At 38.8% G+C, this 22682-nt stretch overlaps 1 protein-coding gene across 12 annotated transcripts in view; it reads right to left on the bottom strand.

The window, feature by feature from the left end:
* Positions 1-22682, bottom strand: part of kcnma1a (potassium large conductance calcium-activated channel, subfamily M, alpha member 1a) — a 158676-nt gene that overhangs the window by 96660 nt on the left and 39334 nt on the right. For all 12 annotated transcript variants that reach the window (XM_056760388.1, XM_056760383.1, XM_056760392.1 and 9 more), the window contains exon 2: positions 18414-18578. In XM_056760388.1, the coding sequence (XP_056616366.1) occupies positions 18414-18578 (165 nt within the window). The remainder of the gene's footprint in view (positions 1-18413; positions 18579-22682) is intronic.

Here is a 22682-nt window from a genome sequence, read left to right as displayed (position 1 = left end):
CATCCAAAGCACCAGCTCAGAACCAGAAAAGTGATTCTTATCTAGCACCGAAACGTTGCTGGGCTAGAAGTAAGAACTGCTTGCGTCATGTGCTGGTGGCGGGGTTACCGTGACCCCTGACGAACACTGACCACCATTTTTTAAATTCAATTCACGATGGACGCGAAACAAAAAGCAACACTGGTGTCGTTGTGATTCGCCGTGTTTGGATGCAAATGTATGCTCGCAAATCCATGAACATCACAAGCAACGCAACGTCCGCCATTGTTGGTGGTGTTTTAGGTTTGGTTCACCAGTGGAACCAGCTTTGAACCAGCAAAACAAGCTCTGAACCAGCACCCGGTTCATTCTGGTGAAAGGGGGTACAAGTGGGTTCCGTACGCGCACAAGGCTGCATTCCATGATATCAAGATTGTACTGGAAACGGACTTTGACGGTTATTGATGACGTAGAGCGAGAACTTGAGGACACAAGTCCACTGAAGAACACATTTTGAAAAAAGGCCATTCATTTATGACCTAAGTGCTAAAAAGAGAGATATCGGCGCTTGGTTTTTCTATATCGATATTTTTCCCCAGTTTCATTTCATTTCGGCTGTACAATAATAGGCACTTTCACACAGTAATTTAAAGCCATCACTTCTGCGAATATCACTCAAAGCCACAGCATATGACCAACACCTTGAGTAAATGCTTAGTCAATGACATTCTGGCGGCAGATAAACTTCTGACAAACTACAAAAAAGTTTTTTGAAAATAAAACCTTCATCCCGACAGCTTTGGTAAAATTAAAAGCCTGAATGGCCCCTGTCCATTTAAAAGTTTTTGTCTGACAGGAGCAGGTCGGTGGGGATGGACAACCTTCATCTCAGAGACAAGTGATTTATGGATAAGAGGACAAAAACAGCAGATGAAATGATAGCACGTCAAGGGCAGCATCTGGGCCTCCAACAGTGGCCAAGGTCAATGGGGCGGAGAAATCTCCGGCATTTGGTACTCTCCCTAAAATGTTGCTTGCTTAGCATGGCCAAGATTTTTGTTATCCGTCTGCAAACTGTGAGGATAGAAACTGAACTGTATCCAAATAAGCACTGAAACATTTGCTGTGTGGCACCCGATGTGTTGTCAGCACGTTGTTTATTACACCGCAAAAATCATCATCAAACCCAGAGTTGTGCCGCGACATGGCTATGATGCCGCTGATATAGTTATCTAATCTCCATGGCGAGATTCTGCATAAGCCTCGGGACCTTAAAACAATCTTGGATCTCTGACATGCCCAATTTTCTTAAATTCATCTAAGAATTTAAGAAGAGGTTCTTAAAACATCCAACCCTCATTTTTCTCCAATAGCTTTTTAAATGATGTGCCCCATCCAGAGAAACACGCAGGAGCTGGATGTCCCAATATTAAGCTTATCGGAAAAGTGGGATGACAGTACATATTGAGAGCACGGACAGGTTGACGTGTAGGAAAATGATGTGTCAAATAGATGATGCTTGAAAGGGGACGCTGTGGCTCTGCACCTGATAGGATGAGGCACCTTGTCACCAAGCTGAGGTAGAGGGATGTTCCAGTGACCTTGACTGACTGGAGGGCCATGGAATATTAAAGAGGTGCAGCACGAGCCCCCTGTCATTGGTGAGAAAGGACGAGCTCTGTGATTGCTCCAGCTCAGAGATGGAGGAATGTATGTGAGCTGAATTCAAACTGGGCTCCCCATGGAGCAGTCAAAGAGGTCACTAGCTGCCTCACAAGGACAGGAGATCGTGTGGGTCCATCTTTCTGTTAGACACTGACGAGACATTTTTTACCTTTTTTAATAAAAGTTAATTTCTTCCGGCGCATTTATGATCTCACAGCAAGACACAGCCTGATTCACAATGATGCTATAGGCAAGGTGATACCTTTGACCAAAAAGAACAAAAGAACATTTTGAGTGCATGAGTGCATACCTATACTGTGCTTTATTGTCTGCCTACTATAAAAGACCTCAACCCCCACAAGGTCAAACTCTACAATAATGTATTGTGTAGTTTAAGTTACACCTTCAATGAAAACTAAGCTAGTTGAACAGTAAACAGCAAGCTAAGACAAAGTCTCTCAATATATCAAAATATTGAAATTCGACACATGACCAAACATTAATAGCCTAATGTTAGAGGATATACCCACATATGAATATTGTACACTTAGTTTGCCTTTTGAGCCTAGCATTTAAATAGACTAGCATAAAAAAAATGTACATTTCCATAACAAGACCCTCAAAATATGGGTTTTGCCCCTACCTACATCAGGTCTTGACAACTTAAATCTAACTAGATTTTTTATATCTTTCATGGAAAGTGCCTGGAATTTATAAACCATAGCATTTGCAGACTCACAGTTAATATGTAAAGGTGCGTGAATGCTGCTGTTCCCAGTCCAGATTTCACTCATCAGCACTGGATTTTGTACATGTGTGCTTTCATGCATGTTGGAATATGGGAGGAAGCGTGTGACATATCCCTGCTGAGATTAGCGAGCTGCAGTGGCCGTGCTTCTCTGGCCTTCTGTCACTGTGTCAGAGCTATTCCTGCCGCAGCCCTGGGTCTTATACCATAAACACACACACACTTTTAAACACAACATTTAAATGTCCGGCCTATGCAGTGTTACTGAGAATATCACCACCTTACCTGTCACTTCCTCTGTAAAATGCCCTTCTTATGTCTGGGATTGTGTCAATGACACTGGGGGTATGACTGTACTTACCCCCAAATTTGAAATTTAAAACTAACATCCTGCACAGAATATCAAGACATCAAATCTTCAAAATAACTTCTTAACCATTTAAGTGATATTAGTATTACTCAGTACCATTAATATACTTGCATTGTATTTATCATGTTAATTCTACTTGCTGCAATTGCTAAAATGTAGGATCCTGCCTTCAAAGCAAACAAATAAATATTGACATATGACTACAGAAAACGTTTAAAAGGCTACGGTATTTTAGCATTATATCGCCTATTCCAAACACAAAATGAAACATTAATGAGAATATAATGATGTCATGTATTATATTTAATAGATAGCATTTTTTTACTCTCAGCTGTAAATGTAAACAATGTAGAATCTCTTTGGATTATAAATATTTGAAAAGAATTAGACAAAACAAGAAACCTTTAAAGATGTAAATGAAGTTGAATCTGAAGACAGTTTTAAAGGTCCAACGTTTAATTTTTGGAGGATCTATTGACAGAAATGCAATATAATATACATAACTATGTATTCAGAGGTGTATAAGACTTTATATAATTAAGAGTTATGTTTTTACCTTAGAATGAGCTATTGATATCTACTTACACCACTGGTCCCCTTACATGGATTTCGCCATGTTCTTTCTACAGTACCTACTCAACAAAGTTTAGTAAACACCTTGTCTCCTTCAGCAAAGAAAGCAAAAATGTGACAACATGTTAGTCCTGTGTCAGCCAGTGTAGTGCTTCGAAAGGGAGGGGCGAGCAGAGGAGAGAGCCATTGGTTGAGAATTCGTAACCTCACCACTAGACGCCACAAAATTACATACACTGGATATTTAAAATTGGTTGACGAATACTAAAGAGCACATGTCGGTACCACATTTGATAACCCAGAAAGAAGTAAAGCTGGGTATTCAGCAAAAGAACATGTGTGTAAATATGAAAGGATAAGTGCTGCTGTGTACATATCAGAGCATGTGTGTGTTTGTGTGTGAAAGATGAGAGTGCTGCTGTGTATTCAGCGTTGTGGGACTGAGTCACCGTGTGAACTGTCATTAGCGATTACTGCACGCTGATTCATGCCGGGACCAGCACACTGCTGCCATGCTCATCACGGCCAGATCACTGCTCACTTCCTCCACACGTCTAAAGAGAGGTACTTCTATTTCATTCGTGTTTACATAAGATTAGGTGTGTGCATGAGCTCTGTGTCTGGAGTCCCATCAAAGCAAATCACACCGATTCAATGCCGCACAGCGTGAGATTCAGAACATCCCTTGATATTTAAAGACCAGATCATTTGACATAAGTTTAGCCAACAACAACTGCTATAGTATATAGGATACTAATATTATTAAAACAATGATTACTATTATAAGTAATTCAAAATACAATTAATAGTTTAATTCATATATTGTATTTCGTATGATTAGTCACAATAATAAAAGAAATCATATAATCATTGTCATCGTTATCCAGCTCATGGTTGCATCAATACTGTTAGAACTTTAGTTTGAATGTATTGTTTCTCCATCTAACTAACAACACATTTCTGTTGACAGAAGGATCTTCTGTTGGTCACAGCTTATAATACTGTGTGCCAGTCATGCTGTTGTCATGGTCCTTATTACTGACATGCTTTCTCATTTTGGAAGTGTAGTCAGAGCATAAATCAAGCCTGTCAAAACCACAGCAATAAAGACGATATTTAGATGCGCAGGGAGCAATAACTTTGTTAATTTCCTATTTTAAATACTAACTCAACCTCATCCTACCAGTCTAAACAAGACTATTCTTTGTTTATCCTGAGGCAGTTTCAGCCTACAGTCCATTTTAATAACCATCTGATGCACACCAGCTCCAATCAGATTGACTAAGTTGGCCAGATAGATCTCATCCTGTTGATCTTTGAATTACGCGGCTATGTGAATTGTTGTAAATGTAATACGAGGCTATCCGTTACTAGGCCAAAAGTAAGACAGAATTGCTTGTGCTCTTTATGACCTCATTTTCAGGGTGAACCGGAAGTCACAATCGACTACAAATTGCCTTGATGTAAAACAGTAGACCAATTTATTCTGAGATGAATCTAACAGTCAACTGATATTTGGAAGGGAGGAGTTAAGGGATGTTCATCAAATTTACCGCAGCTCAAGATCACAAGTTCAGATTTTGATTATAATTACTATGATTTTTACTGTGGGAAGACGTAAATAGATAAATTGTTCACAACAAAACTAGTAATGTAAGATAACGGAATAAATGGGGTCAATTTAGAGTAACATTATAGCCTTATTGACCAACCTTATAAGGACATTATTAGGAACCTTTAAAGTGAAGCTCAGCTCATTGGTTTGTGAGACAGAGCAGAGATACAGTTCTTTAAGCTAATTAATTCCAGGTTTTCTGTATTCTCTTCTTGGTTAATGACAGGTTTGCAGCACACGTGAAGACCCCAACAGCTGAGACTAAATATTATTTGCACACAGCAAAGAGGGCGGTGGATAAATACAGTTTACAGCTTGTGAGTTGCATGTGTCAGCAGCTTGGCTGTGAAAACGAGCTTAAATCATTTCCTAACATCCATTGCTCTTTACAGCAGAACCGTGGCAGGCGGCCATTAAAACCAATGCTTATTATGGTTGCATTTGGCCATTAATAACCCATGACTTCAAGTGCAGTAGGTGCTATGCTGCAGTTGTATTGAATTACAGCTGACAAATAACTTGAATATTTTGAAACTATTTTTTTTACGCTTCATTTAAAAGTTAATGTTGCAGAAAAGCAGCTGATTTGTTTTTTCATTATGATAATCATCCAGTCTTACTCTTAAAAAGATGACTCTGATATTATTCTGCCTCTCGTTCATTAAATTAACTGCAAAGCATTTATTTTCTGTTATTCATTATTGCCAAACACTTGTTAAGTACACGACTCAAACAAGACAAGACATTTAAATCAACATCATTAAATCCCTGTAGGGGTCATTAACAACAAACTCCAATATGTCTTATGAATAGTAAAATCTTTAAAGGTCTTTAAGGAAAGACAGCATTAGGCATAAGTGTGACAGCTTTGACCTCATATATTATGACATTGTGTTCTTGCTCACACACAATAAGCTCGGCATCAAATTGAAAATCCTGCACAGATTCATCCACGCCTGAGGTAAACGTTGAAAGCACAGTCTGGCAACAGCGAGCTGAAACCCCAGGTGACGATGGGTTTTTACGATTCTAATATTACAGACAAGACTTTTACAAGCTGCTATGGCCACCGAGGGAAACGAGCAAGAGGCATATAAGTGTTCCATACAATCATATCGCAGGGCCTTGCATCTAAAGTTACATCCTGTGGGATGCCTAACCGAGATTGACAATACAAACAGTATCAGTCTTACAAAAGCCATCACAGTGAGGGCAAATCTCGATCTTAGATCTGTCTCCAGACTCTGTTTACTCAGAGATACAATGGGAACTAAGGTTGTAAAGTTACTGCTGTAATCCTCCCCTTGCGAACATGGCACTATATCAGAGAATACAATCTGCTACTGAGACAGATAGCAAATACAGATCGATGCAGAGTGATGAAAGCCAAAAAGACACTTTTGCATGTGCAAATGTCAAATAGAAATAGTTTGAATAGGTTGATTACTTAAAGGGATAGTTCACCCCAAAATGAAAATTTTTCCAGTTTGTTTTTTTAGGAGGATCTAATGACAGAAATGCAATATAATATACATAACTATGTCTTTCAGAGGAGTATAAAGAACTTACATGATGAAGCGTTATGTTTTTATTACCTTTATTAGCCATTTCTATCTATGTACACCGCAGGACTAGAAATGCTGATTTGAAATGAAAATCTCAAATTTTTCCATGGCTGTATGTGAATAATAGTTTCACAAACAATTGTCAGGAAAAAAACATGCAATGTACAATATATACTGTATTTTTCTCCACTGTTTATACACTTGCAAGCTAATATTGTGGAGATGGTGGTCTAGTGGGTTAAACCACTGAACTGGTAAATCAAAGGTTGCTGGTTCGATCCCAGCAGCCACCACCAGTGTATCCTTGAGCAAGACACTTTACTCCATGTTGCTCCAGGGGGATTGTCCCTGTAATAAGTGCACTGTAAGTCGCTTTGGATAAAAGCGTCTGCCAAATGCCTAAATGTAAATGTAAATGTAAATGTATTCCATTCTAAACATAGTCATTTTAAGACTTCCGCCTGAAATAATATTATTTTTTGGGTGAAGTTCTCTGAAACACTGTCTTAGCATACAACTGACTTGCTTATGAAGCACACCAAACCGTCAGCCTATAAGTGAGGTAAAACGGCCCTGACATTTGATAAAGCATTAGTCTACCTACGTCTTTCTTTTCAGAAACCAGCAGCCAAAGCCTCAGTCAGATACACCCACACAAACCCATCGAATCATTAAATACAAACGTACTGTTATCATTTCTTACCAAATAAATATGTTTAATCATAATCTGAAAATAGTTTGAATCATCATGGATTGAATCAAAAGTTTTCTTTTAATGGTGTAGTTCTCATATTAACGTATTGTGTATAATAGAGCAAAAAGAAAAAGAGAGAGAATTTTCCATTTTTGCTAAAGGCACGTAATATCGTAGGTATTCGGTCTTCCTCACCCACTCCAACAGAGCAGCCCACTTCAACAGCCAAAGGCAAAAACAGCAGCTAGAAAGAGGCTTTATAAAAGATTATACTTTGCACAGCAGTGTTTGATGTGTGCATATATGAGTTTTGGATTCATCTAAGAATAATTTATCTTTCTTAAGTTAAATTGATTAAGATATATGGTTTTCAAGTAACTTTAACAGAAATTACTGTTAACAAAGACTTTTTATTTTTAATATTAGTATCGACTCTTAGAATAAAAATTCAAAAATGAAACAAATTCTGATCTTAAGATAAACATATTCAAGAATCACACAGCAAATGTCCATTTGATAAAGTGTCTTAATCTCATGTCACATAAAAACTGGTAAATGTTTGAAACACTCAATGGAACTAGTCCTCCATGATGATCTGGTGTGGTTATAACCTGCTGAAGTGTGTTAACAGATCGACATGTCAATCAGGCTGTAAATGAGACACTCCAGGGCATTCAGGGAGAACCGAGCAAGCATTATTTTTTCATGTTGTTTCACATAAAAGTCCATCATTAAATGCTCTAATATTGAATCTTATTCCTTGTTTCCATCTTTGGTCTGTTCTGCCTTATACTGAAATGGAAAATTTTGGGGTTTGAAAGGTGTCGATTGCTCCCCCTGCAATCTCAGCTAATCTAGAAACAGAAGCTTTGTGCAGGTAAATGGATCTGGAGCAAAGCTAGCACGTGCCAAAAGCTGCTGACTTCCCTGATAACCAATTAGCTGTGTAAATGCAACACAGACGCCAACTTTTACTGAATTTAGGATTTCATGCAAAGGGGTTTACAGGTTACTTAATTGAGATACAAGAAAGACCAAATTTATGAACAGTGAAACATATGCTGTAAGATGGCTGGTACTATACAAGCTATACAAAAGTTTATGCCTGTTTAGTTGCTTTGCAAAAACTTATTCTCCAACGAACGTAACAGAGACAGAACGTAATTGGCTTCACAGGGACAAACTGCTCTTTTTTCAAGTCAACATTGAAAGTAAAATTCTGTAAACTGCAATAAAAAGTTCTTAAAAAGAAAAACATTTATTTCGCCTTTAACATCTTTTCTATGCCTAAAAATTTGGATAACGCGATTGCTATCGAACCGTGTATAAATAGGCTTCAAACGTGGCATCTAAAGCCAGCACAAAAGTTCTGACTACGATATATCGTCACAAATGTATTTCTTTAAATATTCAATGGAGGAACTTGGGCCTTATATCATACTTTTGAAACTCTTAAAAGAATTGAGACTCCCACCCACTACCTCTGACTCAACCAGCATCAATCTACTAAAGCCTGCCGGTGAAAAGAAGCACCGATGTGTGTGGGGTACATTCACACTGACGACTGATACATAATCCCTTCATAGAACTCAAATGAATTCATTCTTGCTCGTTCCGTTTCTTAAAGAGAGCTGAGAGCACGAGCTGCGACTCCAGCAAGCAAAACAAAGATCCATTATAACGCGAGAGAATACGTATCAAAAGCAAAATGCTAATTAGTATTAAAGAAATTGGAGCAGATTTAAAGCTAGATCATAACATCTTCCATCATGAAAGATGAGAGAGCAACTCTTGAGACGTCGCTGTTTATATGAAATGTTGTCATCTAAATTGAATTCATTAAGGACAAACAACAGCATGATAAAGAATGAGGGTAATACTCCAGAGCTAGATGCATGTCTGTTTCCTGACATCTTCCTGTCTCAATGGATCGATGAGTTCATGTTGATCTCAGACTCTTCTGCGTCAGTAAGCAGTATATGAGTCAGCCCACATCTATTTGTCCTCCCATGCGTCTATACACATACACAACAGAAATCACACAGCAACACACTCCTGCATACAGGCTGCCAATTTCACATGTGGAAACCTTTAGCCAAATAACTGACCTGCATGTTACACAAACCACCATGAGTTTCTTTTGGAGAACACAAGAGAAGATATTTCAAAGAATGTTAATTCAACCTTGTGTTATTATTACAACTAGTATGACAGAGTTAATTTTTTTCAGTGAGCTATTCCTTTACTTAAAATTGAAATGCCAAGTAACTCGAACTTCAGGCTTAAAGCCCAAAGAACCATCCAAAATGACCATTACTTCAGGGCTGCTTAACTCTGAATTTAATATTCTTTAAAAAGCCTTTTATCCATCAAATCACATTTGCTTCAATATAATGCCTTAAGGAAACTTGAACAGTCAGTCTATATTCATGGTTCAATGGCAATAAATCTATAGAGTTTAAGGGCTCGATTTAATAGACAGTGCAAATTTGTCATGCAATTCATGGCTGTGTATAGCGTAGCCAACCATAAATAACAGTCTAAACATGAAAAGTCATTATTTCCCATTATTTCCGTGTATAGCCGAGGGTCTGGGAGCCACATGTTTTGTCTAATAGCCCTGGTTTTGTAGACATGGATAACCTGGAACATTATAATTAGCTAAGTGCTCTTGAATAACCACAAAAATAAACAATAAAGGGCACGCTGTCTGTTTTACTTAAGCTCCTGAAACAGAAGGGTCATAAACGTGAAATTAAAGCTCAGCCTTTATGCTTCTAACTCTGACTTGACATAGCAGGTTTCAAACAGGAATGTGAACTTTGGCAGAAAGAAAGAAAAATGGACACTAGGATATGTAAGTGTTCAGTGGCAGACCCCATTGGAGGTAGAGAAGAGTGGGGTTGGCCATGCCATGTTTTAGCCCTCAAGGCCAAAATATATGACATGAACAGCAGGTCTATCTATAAAAAAAATTGTAATAGTATTACTATCATTATTTATTATGCCACTGGCATAAGCTGCCTCATCTCACGAAAATGGACGAACATTAGATGGTTAATTCCTATAATTGTGTTAATTCTTTTTATTATTACCTCGTAATATAGCTACGAATATCCATGAGATTGTGTTGGCATAAACAACAGCAACATGAAAATACATTTCACCTGTCATGTAGAAAATGTTGTCATTGTTTTGCATTTTTGTAAGTTAAAGAAAATAAAGATGTTCAAAAACAAATTTTGCATAAGAACGCCTAGCCCTTTACTCACATTCATTTCTTGTTAAACCATTTTTTAATGTGACGAAAACAATACTAGAGTTTTCTAGAGTAACGGGGCAATGTATGTAACACCGATCTCCCCCAAAAAAGAAACAATGGTGTTCAATGAGGGGGTTTAAATGTCAGCTAGAGCAGCCTATTGCCTCTGATTTGACATCAGCGAGTGTGTGTGTGTGATGTGGCTGCAGCGGGGTGGCCCTGAGTTGATTCGTGTCTTATCTTCTGACCTTTCAGAGGATCAAATGGGAAAGAGGCTAATCTATCCCAGTATGGCTGCCACAGGCTTCTGCTCGGCAGAGATGGGATGTGGAATGAAGAAATAAATGGTGCAGCATGAGTCACATCTTCTTAATTATGACAGCTCATAATGAGAGTGGCATGGAAATCATTAATTTGTACAAATGAAGAAGAGAAGAGACCTGTGCTCAGGAAAGCGAACTGAAAATAGTCAAATTGGCTAGCACCTCAGGTATGGTCATGTAAGTCAGATATGTACAGATGCTGCAAAATAACACTTTATTTAATATATATTGTAATGATGACTTGTGTATTTGTGCTTAATCAGCACAGGTTTTGCTTACACAAACTTTGAATGCAACGTGAGTAAATATAATTTATAAAACATGTAAACTGGCAAGTTGGCTAGTGATTTTAGAGCGTTTATGTGACATTCACATCCAGATGTTTTAGAGCCCCAACTGCCGTCCTCTCACGTGAACTGATTTAAACCGACACCTCTCTAGAGTCTTGAACCATCTTAAATCCAATCCTGACTGGCTTCATCCAGCAGTAATCCACAACGGACATGTCTCCGTTCCACTGTCCAAAGATACATTTCATGGCACGATGCTCTCACAGCTAATGGAATTTAAGCCGGCACATAACTTTTGCATAGTTGAAAAGTCTTGTAATGTGAATTAAAGATTTTGAATATACAGTACTTGCTTCTTAGTATAATGTATGTTATACTATAACTGATTGAGTAAATTAAACATTTAAATGATGTGTCATTTAAAGGCAAAGGATTTTAATAACATCATCTCTGAACTATTTGAGAACTGCAGCAGAGGCGTCACTGGCCACACCCCATCTCTTCTGTTTCCACAGTCACAAACAGCGATTCATCACCGAATAGAGGTCTGCGATCAATACAAGATTGAATTGCCATCGATTGCGCTGACGAATAATAGCGATACAAATGAATATGGAGTTTCTCGCGTCATGGGGGCGTTTTAAAGGTTTTAAACATTGACTGGGTCCTGTTATCCGTCACAGAGCACAACCAAGAGTTTTTTTTCATCCCATTTCACTCTTAACATATTTATCAAGCCACTGAATTGTAAAAAACACTACTAATATTCTGTAAGTATTAGTAAAAGCGAATCCTCTCACTTGGGAAGCAGAAAGCTTTGTTTGCTCGCCGTTGAGAAGTGTTATGCATACGCTCTCTGGAGGGGTGTTATTTCTACGGTAGGTATCAGGAGCTTCATTCTTTCAACCTTCCTCTCATACAAGAGATTTTTCCTCTAGCCTGTAAATTAGTTCTGTGGGAAAAACAAACGAGTATTGAATTGTGTTAACCTGATCCCGTCTGAGTGCTGTCTTTGAAAACAGACATTTTTCTCCCACATATTGGCCCTGCCTAACTTAGTTTTCCATTTTTCATACAATGAAATCAAGGAAATTGAAATAACTTAATTTAGCATTTATTCTCATCTTGCGTAAATTGACTTCAAAAAGAGCTATTTGCATTTCCTAAAGAAAAAAACAAAGCACTTGTATGACAGCTAAAGAAAAATAAGTTTACAGTAAGCTCAGCAGCACGTTTTGAGCTTTGGTGTAAACCAAATGCTGCATCTTTGTGATTTGAAAAATGTTTAATGTGATATCAAGCCCATCACAGCTGGTAAATTGCTTTTAAAAAAAGATTCAATCGGAATGATTAACATCAATCATAAGCGGAAATTTCAAGCTAATTTTAAAGGTCCAATGTATAGCAGCATCTAGTGGTGAGGTTGCGAATTGCAACCAACTGCTAACTCAAGCCCTCCCTTTCAAGGCACTACATAGTACTATGATTTCATCACGTTTTCATGAGTTTAAAGGCACCCTCGCGAGAACGCATTTTGGCTCTGGAGCGCACAGACCAGTACAAAAACACAGTTTGCGAGCACAGGGCTCTGAGAGCAATTGTATCTATGCTCTCGCAACTGCTCAACTCTTGGACGCTCGTTGAGTTGACTTGCGACTTGGGGGGTGGGAAAATGGCTGATGTATCTGCTCCTTTCATAATTGTGTTTCCGCTTGTGAAACTGATCTGCACGCTTGCATCACGCGCGCACATGTGGTTTTCGTGCACGCAAGTTTAGGGTCTGAAGAAACGCCATACATTTCTGTCAGTAGAATCCTTATTAAAAAAAATAGGCAAAATTTCATAAACAAATAATACTATAAGTTGTCTGTTAGATAAAAAAATAGTAAAGGAAAACTGTTACATTATTCCAAAGGAGATCAGAAATGATAGGCTTTGCTGAGATGTGTTACCCATGTAAAGGCGGGTAAGAAATGTCCTTTATGGTGCAGATAATTACAGGACAAATTCACAATGTCACGCTTCACAAGGAATTGATGGCTTTGTCATTATTGCTGCTGTTGTTGTTTTGACGGATTTCTTTCTGCAATGACAGGTGTTGCCTCCATTGATAAGTTTACCGGCAGCCAAAGATTAACTCCAAATTAGAAATGCCCTCCACGGGAACTCATAATTATGAATACAGACACATTCCATCTCTGCCAGTCTCCTGCCGTGGAGACGTATGGGTGTGCAGGCTTAATCTGAAAAGGCTTTCAAAATCAAGCGTCAGGGCTGGGAGGCAGCAGTCAAGGGCATGTTTGGTCAGTCTGGTTTATATATATATATATATATATATATATATATATATATATATATATATATATATATGTCCAAGGGTCACATAGAAGCCCAGGGGTCACTTCGGAGCTGTTGACCAACACTGCACATTCCTCTATATCTCTCTCTCCCACGCCACACAGAGGGGAAAGTCTGCATTTACTGCCACTACTGCACAGGTGGCTCACATACCCAGACCTGTTCCCAGAGTTCCCGGCGGGGGGATTGGAGGCAAGAACACCACAAAGGGCACAAGGGTTCTCTGCACCTGTCACAGCTACACAAACGGTTGATAAGCCAACTAAGAGTTGCCTGTCTAGTAGGAATTGTATTTCAGTTTTACTTCTCAAGACTCAGGGGGATGAGGTCCATCTTTGTTGTTTTAATTGTTGACTTTTGGCAATTACATCACGTCTCTTTGTTTTTAGCATCTTGAGCGAAAGTTAAAAGTAATTCAACTTTCTAACATGCATTTCAGATGGCCAATGCTGCTTCTTACACACTTTTCAGTTCTTAAGATACTGTAGAGTATCTTAAGAATACTCTAGAATACTCTGTAGACTAGTATCATCACTACTCATGTATTTATTCTGAAGACTTTCTCCATCCTTCAAAATGTATGACACCATCATTAACAGCACAACCAGTGCTTCATCACCACACAACAGCTGGGGTTTGCAGCCACGGTTGCTTTAGGTTGAGACCCTTGTCTTGTCTACTCCTCTGAGGCTAACGTTCTCATCTCTTCCTGAGCCCTATGATGTCAAAATGAGCATGATCCCTTCAAAGAAGCCGGTGTAATGCCCACATCCCAAGACAGCTAATAAAGCTGTCCGTGTGAAGACAGATACCTAAACCAATAAGTAAAGGTATGAAAAGACTCATTTGGGAGCTGTTGCTTAACTTCAAACAAAGAAATCATATGTTCCACCATTATAAGACCGATAGCTTAATTGTTCTCTGATCAGCAGCTTGAGGTAAAGGCAAATCTTTGTCTTTCGGGTTCCCGTTGCACCCACACATGCAGAAAAGAGATAAATCACATTAACAGACCAAGGCCTGCACTAAGTAAACCCTTTATGAAGAAACCAAAGTCTTGTATTGGGTGCCAAATAAAGTTTTGGCATGATGGATGGATTGACGCGAGTATATAACATCTCGAAATCCAGCGTTTATGCGTCACTCAAACCAAGGAAGAAAATAAGTCTGATACAAAAGACATGGTGCTTTCTTAGCCTATGGGGACATCAATCCTGAATATTGTAATTATCCTGCGGGCAACACAAAGATTATTTCTGTCTGTGAATGATTGATAGGATAGCCGTGATGTTCATATAATGACCAATGATGCATGATATGCGCTTCCGTTATAAAGGTGAAACGTTGTATAAACTATAACACCACAAAGGCACGGAGTCCATCATTTCCATGAGATTGCAAGTGTCAAAAATGGCTTTGCCCCCGAAGAGACAGGCTATAGAAACACGGATATATTTTGATAGAAATTGTAATTAAACGACTCCCTTTGGGAAATGCGTGACATCTTAACATCCTCAAAGTCATCAAGCAATCCTTATGAACTACAGGATATAAGGGCTCGTGCTTCAGCCTTCATTTTCACAATGTCGCCCTGCGCGCCCTCATAATACATCATCAACCTGCACAGACAGGTGCTGGTCACCCTCATCTTTATTGTCTTGCACCCCGCGGCCAAAGCGCTTGAGGAAATGGTGCGCAGAAAGATAATTCTTTCATTTTCACATAGGACCTACACAGCTTGCCGGTCCTTTACATCAGGATGACAGAGCTGAGGTAAACTGCTGTTGCCATGGTTACCGGCCGGGCTCAGCGTCCACGGATGCTCATTGCGTTTGTAGCTGCAAAAAGAACCCTGATCGAGGGCATGAGTCCATACATCCGCCTACATGGACACACACGCATTCACGTACGCACCTAAAAACCTCATAGTACATATGGGCTCTGCAGCACAGCTGCTTATTAACACAGACACCCACACATACAGTACAATGTAACATATGCTGTGCTTTTTTTTAAGCAATTGGATGCATTTGTGAAGTAGTGCAGATAAAACCACACTGTGCGAGAATACCAACAGACCCTTTCCCCTACACGGAGACATCCCAAATAATAAAGTACTTTTGTATTATTAGGTTGGTAGTGTGAAAATACAATGTTGTTTGCAATTTTTGGTATTCCAAAGTAGCATGAGATTATTATATATGATCCAATTATTCTGGTAACTGGTAACTGCATGGGACTTTTTGGTCTCAGTACTGCGTGAGAGAGAGAGAGAGGCTGATGAAAGCATTGCTCATTTGCCGAAATTGATGATATTCTCATGGGATGTGTGCAGCTCTGGCGTAACGAAGGCTCTGTCTACGGCTAAATATCCTCCATATTAAAAAGAAGTCAAGCGAAACTGTTATTTCTAAAGAAAAATACATGACTTTACATTGATTTAGCAGAAAAAGTGCATCTGTATCTGCACATAGTCAAGTGTCAGTAATGGATCTCTAAAGATTACGTTAGAGATTCTTTTGTCATGTCTGCAGTAAAATTACGTGATAAAAAAATAAATACATTATAAATGTATTACTTCAATTAAAAACCTACCGATACACTTAAAACAACGCGTATTTTGAAATGCTTCTTACTTATTAAAGGACCATTATAACAAACAAAACTATTTACTGGAGATGCAACGATATTTCAGCCAATAATCGGTATCGTTCTATCGGCCAATAGTTTCACACTCTGAATAATCTGAACGAAAGAAAGATATAGAGAGAGAGAGAGAGAGAGAGAGAGCAACGTGAATGTATGGGGGATTTTGTCCTATAAAGAAATGTTTGATTTATAGGCATGATGAAGCACTCCAGCTGGAGCTGCCATTGTGGGACATAATGCTTACGGCTCAGTCACAGTCCTGGCATAATACTCTTTTACACTATTGCATTCTGGCCCAGCTATAGGGCAGACCCTAAATAGAACAAATTTTGCTGCGTCCAAATACCACCACTTGCGGTCTTGGCCACTTGAGAGTGCGTGCACGTGACAGGAAGTAAGAGCGCAAGTCTGTCCAATGTGTAATGCCCTTAACGCACACTAAACCTACATGTAGTAAGGTTCAATAAAAGGAATATAGGAGTCGGGACATTTGAACAAAGTTTTAATATAAATAATAACAGCCGGCGGCCCCTCACAGCCGACCGCCTGCGAACAAAACAAACCATAACAAAAACACGGAAGTAAAACATGTTCGGGCCCGGTCCTCTCTCTTCGATGGTCCGGTTGCTCGTTCTCTTATATGTTCCCGATCTCCTACGTGATTCGCGCGCACAGCTGGCACTCTTTAACAATTACTCACTGGTCTCGAACCACGGTCTCGCCCCGCCTACTCCACTACACTACACTATCTTGAATACTGCTTCAGAGCGATATGCAGGGCTAAGTGTATCCCTTCATGCATCCCGTTCTGGATATATCATTAGACTTTTTGCTCGGGTCTGGCGAGTTATACAACTTTTTTTAAGGTTATATCTTTATTTATTATATGTTTGGCTAACATGAGTTTTTTGTTTGTTTTTGCTTTTTCGGGAAATAATGCACTCTACCAATAAATCTGACTTGACTATATAATTAATTAGATATCACATATAATTTCTTAGTAAAACGTAGGTTTGCATGTTTTATTGGTGATAAACCAATAAACCAAAGCAATAATACTGCTTTTTATCACATACTTAGAAACACCACATTAATTAACATTACATATTTAATTACATATACAGGAAATACGTCATGAAAGTAGTCAGGTGCGAAGTCGCAAGTGGGGGTATTTGGATGCAGCCTTACGCTTAAAGAAAAGGTCAGGAGAAGGGCATGTGAAGAAGGAAAAGACACAGGTGTACACATGTAGATGCATACAAACTTTCCCTGATGTGCATCCCCCAGAGGTAACTTTCAATGCATTTTTCTGATCCCCTAGAAATATTAATAACAATGTCAGTTTAAGAAAATCTTAACGGATTAAGATCACATGTGTGAGAAATTAATCCTTAGAAACTGTATGATTATTGACAATATTCAGCAAATTAGAAGTAAACTAAACACATAATTCACATTTATATATTGTATATAAAAATATATTTGTGGAATAAAAGAGCATTTTATTTCATTTTGCTTGTAGAACAAAAACTAATAGAACTACCGAATTATATATTGAAATTCCAATGAACAGGATCTTCACAAAAACACCTTCACAGCAGTGAAGAAATCAATAACATGTCCGCTCACCGCTCATGTTGTGGCTGTACTGACAACACTGTTGTGAAACAGTGATCATGCACTACATCAGAAACACTAGACTAAGGCCCCTGTTTTCTTCTCTGGTCATGTACATGGGTCACCCTACCTGAAAGCTGAGATGCAGAACTGAGAGACAAATATTCAAGTCACAATAAATTAAGGTCAGAACTTTATTGGGTGTTTATGTAAGATAAGCTTTAAAAACCGCAGGAGCATCAGAGTGGAAAACCACAAAGCAAACCAGGTTCTGTTCATAATTTGCTCAAGGTCATAAAATTAGCACAGCTCTCATTTGCATAGCGTTCCAACAGTAAATGATCTCGATTATGTGGTAAATTGACTCAATTGTTCATGGTTAATTGACCTGTCCAAGTCTAGCACTGGTGGTACTAACAGCTGTGATGACCAAACACCCCACACACACAAGACTCACAATTCAGTATAACTGATGCCCCAAAAGTCCTTTATCACATTTCATGCTGCATTTTTTTCAAACAACCTTTACATCATATGAAGATAATTACATAATCAGCAAGCCGATAGTACTGTATGTGCTTTAAATAACAATACATTCATCTCAGTATACAAGCATATATTTGTGCATCATTTGTAATGAATTTGAAGGGTGTTTTAGTAGGCATCTGGTGAGATTTGCAATGTAGTTGTGTGTGACGGTCTCACCAATACTCTGCCGGTAAGGGTCTGTGCTGAGATCATGACCCCCGCCCAGTCTTTGACTGAGGTCATCCAGCCCACCTCACTAGCCGGGACCTCTTCTTTTTCACCTGCGATCTTCGGTGCTCCATCAGACAGACTGTTCATAGGGTTATGCAGCTTCTGTGCCTCCTGTAAACGACACACACAAGGAAAAAAGATGTAAAATGTGTTATGATGTAAAATATCTCTCTTAAATGTGTAAACTAGGCAAATATTGGGAAATATTGATGATAATTTTGCTGGCAACATCATTTACAGTAAACGTTTTATGACTGTAAATTTACTAAGGCGACGGCCCAGACAAATTATTCACAGTTTGCAGTGTCTACCAGCTGAGCTACAGAAGCACAAGGCAAAAAAATTCAAACAAACAAAAAGATGTACATGATAGGTCTCCAATTTTTACTAATGTTCTGTGGGCATAGATTTCATTCGGCCCTGCTGACGAGTAAAGTTTTGGTAAATGCATGTACACCTTTAAAAGGTAAAGCAGTAATAAATCCACTGTGGATTCATAAACTCCAGAATCTTGCCAAAAGCACATTACACCATCTTTCTTAGGCTTGCCAAGTGCTATAGATTGACAGTCTAGAGCTACGTCACCTTCAGACATCAAACCCGCTGTCAGATTTCTGACAGCTGTAATAGACCCATGAGGAAGCGGTGAAGATAGCTTTTGAGGCCCAGTAAAAAGAGCATTTCTCAGACTGCCTGACGAACACAGTGCGGCTGGCAGTGTGTAGGCCGAGGCAGGGACAGCTATGATTCACGGGCTCCGGGAGTCGCTGTGGGATTCTGGGTTACATCCGCAGGGCTAGGCAACACTTCACACTCAGGTGGGTGAATGAAAATACAGGCATTATGTGCTCAGCGGTGCAGCCTGATTCTTTAGAAACAGCACTGGAGGAATCGTTCGCATTCGACCGCGGGGTTGGCAGGGAACTAATGCACTTGTGCTGCGATGCATAAATAACAGCAGGTAATATTCTCATTTCTGCGAGAGCTCCACAATCCTTTGAGCATCTCTCTGATTGTGCTCTCAGTGGGATCATATGTTGGGATGTAACATCAGTGTGATGTAAAAAGCTTACTGCTTAATAAACAAAACAGTACAGACTAGTATTCATAGCATTATAATGAGTGTGGCGGAGCACACATGATGTCATTAGCACAGTTAACTCATTTAAACTCATCTGCTCTTAATTTCAAGTCCAAGTTTACTCTTTGTTTAGTGGGTCCATTTCCAGGATTGCACTTCACCAAGAAATTAAAATTATGTCATCATTTACTCACCTTCGAGTTGTTCCAAATCTGTATAAATGTTCCGATGAACACAGAGAAAGATATTTGGAAAAATGCTTATAACCAGACAGATGTTGCCCCCCATTGACAACCATAGTAGAAAGAAATAAAATGGTAGTCAATAGTGCCCCTGCTGTCCTACAATCTTCAAAATTACTTCTTTGGGTGTTCAACAGAACAAAAAAATGATAAAGTTGTTTTCCTACTATGAGAGTCAAAGGGGGCCAAGATCTGTTTAATTATAGGCATTCTTCAAAATATCTTTCTGTTTATTTTCTTTCTCTGTGTTCATCAGAACAAAGAAATGTATACAGATTTGGAACAACTGGAAGGCGAGTAAATGATGACAGAATTAAAAAATTTTGGGTGAAGTATCCCTTTAACTTTAGTTAGAGGAAAAGACGTATTGTGCATATTCTGTGCATATAAAAAAACAGCCCTTTTAGGGCTAAGCTATGTAAGGGAGTGAAGACCATATATGTGGGAGAGGTATTTAAGTTTTTAAAGTGACTGCCACCGCAGGAGATCCAGACACCACCATATGGCTCCAGGCAGCTTACAAAAAAGACCACCGACAAAAGCACACTGAGCAAAGGTTAGACACAACCATCAAACAGGAAAACTGAAACTGACGAGTCAAGATATGACATTAAGTTTATATAAAAGTTTAGTTCAAAAGTTTAGTTTTACAATATATATATTTCAAGTTTGCTAGATGTAAAAAAGCACAAGACGCGTGACAACGTAGCAGAGGCCAGAAACAGTTAAGGCGCCTTGCACTGGCGCAGTGCCGTCGAGCCAACTGAAATGTTGAATCCTGGAATAGAGAACAGATATGAAGAAATCTGTTAACACTGTCAAAGATCTCTGACACACACTGCCAACTAGTAAACAGCACAAAGGATCAAGAGCACACACAGCAGACAAGCACTTAAAGAATAGAGAGCAGTGACAAACAATTATCTGCTCAACCTTTTAAAGGCTTTGTTTAGTTTCGGTACCACTATATGAAAGATGTCATCTATCCTGTCCAGAAATAAAGAAATTACCATTAATAGTTTACAATTCATAAATATTTAGTATACATATTTGTAGCGCCCCAGCCGCCAGACAATTTCCAGATTTCTTATTTTACAGTTTATTTTTGAAATACGGTTGAAAAACTCTTAAAATTACAGAAAAAGACAACAAATTTCCAAGAATGTATTATAATAAAATATTTTAAGATATATGTCTAAAATTTGGGAATAAATGGTTTCAGGAGAAGACCAGCGATGTGCAAATATATCTAATATTGCAGGTGTTGCAAGAACCACTTTACAAATGACCCAACCATATGTTATAATTTTGTTTAACAGAAACTGTTTTAACCCTAATGAATATGCGATTTATCTATATTAAAATTATTTATGAAGGACCTTTAACAATATTTGCAACAGTTGGTGTTATAAAACTTTTGGTAAAAGGTCTAGTAGGGAAACCAGCCGCTTCCGTATTCAGACTATTCTCATGAAACTGCATTATAATCTACAATAATGTAATAAGGGGGCAGCTGTTGTTTCAAGAATTAGATTTATCCAACAACTATTTTAACTAGTCTTACCTAAAAAGGTGAGCTAGACTTTTAGCAGATCAGATTTCTGTGCTGTGCATGGGAACCTAACCCCTAATCCACAGTCACTGTGGGAATAGGTCAACAGAGCTGAGTAGCGTCTCACTCCAAAATATTCCCAACTCCTCATGCCTCTCCTGCCACATCGCACAGATGCTTGGACCCGTCACATGGCGTCAATACTGTAGTTAGTGTGCTGTACCAACAGCGTGTACACTTGGATCTGGTTACATTCTGATCGGATTTCACCCTGTGCTCATCCCGCTGATGAAATAAATCTAAGAGTGTGTTGAACAGCAAAGCCGGACAAGATCTCACTCTGTGTATGTAATGAGACCATTTCAAAGAAACAAAATGGATCATTTCTAATGTTGAACCAATGTCACAGTGTCAAACGCATTCAAGATGCCCGAACGTTCAGAGTAACATTGAAACTTCCACGGAAACACAGTTTTGACACTTTTCAGCCAATTCTACAATGAAAGGGTTTTACGTCATAAAAGAAAGAAAAAGATTAACATCTTAATTTTATTATACATTTTGCAGTATAAATAATTATATATTTATAAATAATTATACGTTGCATTAAATGAATTAAAATTCATAGTAAAAAGTAAAAGTAAAAAGTAAAATTACTTCATTTCCTGGACATAATTCGTCACGTTGGTCATAAATCATGTCATCTGTATACATCTATGCATGAGTAATCTTCCACTCAAACAAGCTGTTTTTTAAACAAATAAGTCTGAAAAGTCAATCTTCTATTTTAAGTACTGTGTTTTCAAGACGCTGCTGTCCATTGGCTGGACTAAAATCACATTTCTCCATGTAAAAGTGAAAGCTGTAGCATCTGACAGCACGAGCGGAGAGAGGTGTGGTGATGTGGGCAGACTCTTCATATGGGTAACAGCATGAATTATTCATCAGGTCTCAAACTGATGGCTGGGCATATTCGAGCCGACAGCGTAAATAAGAAACAATTTCTACTTCATTTGAGCAGCTAGGCGTGAGGGGGAAAAAGGGCTGTGGTACCTCGAGACACCGTCAGCTATTTGTTCACCTGTGATGTCAAAGCCTGGGCGGGCAAAGGGCACATCCGGCACTTTTCATGATCCAAACATTCAGAGGGCCTGATGTAGAATATGTGCCAGCAGTCAATGGACTGAATTAGCAGTGACCTTGTTTCCTGACCTCGACATTGCTTTTTTCGAACAATCTGTTCCAGGTCAGATGGGAATGAGAGTTCAGCTCATTAGAGGGTTTTTCATACCAGCGTTCCAGTGCCTTGAAGGTTTCTCTGAATTTAGTGAATATAATAG

The sequence above is a fragment of the Triplophysa dalaica genome, chromosome 11 (assembly GCF_015846415.1).
Source record: "Triplophysa dalaica isolate WHDGS20190420 chromosome 11, ASM1584641v1, whole genome shotgun sequence".
Taxonomy (NCBI): domain Eukaryota; kingdom Metazoa; phylum Chordata; class Actinopteri; order Cypriniformes; family Nemacheilidae; genus Triplophysa; species Triplophysa dalaica.
This window is presented reverse-complemented; position numbering and strand designations above follow the sequence as displayed.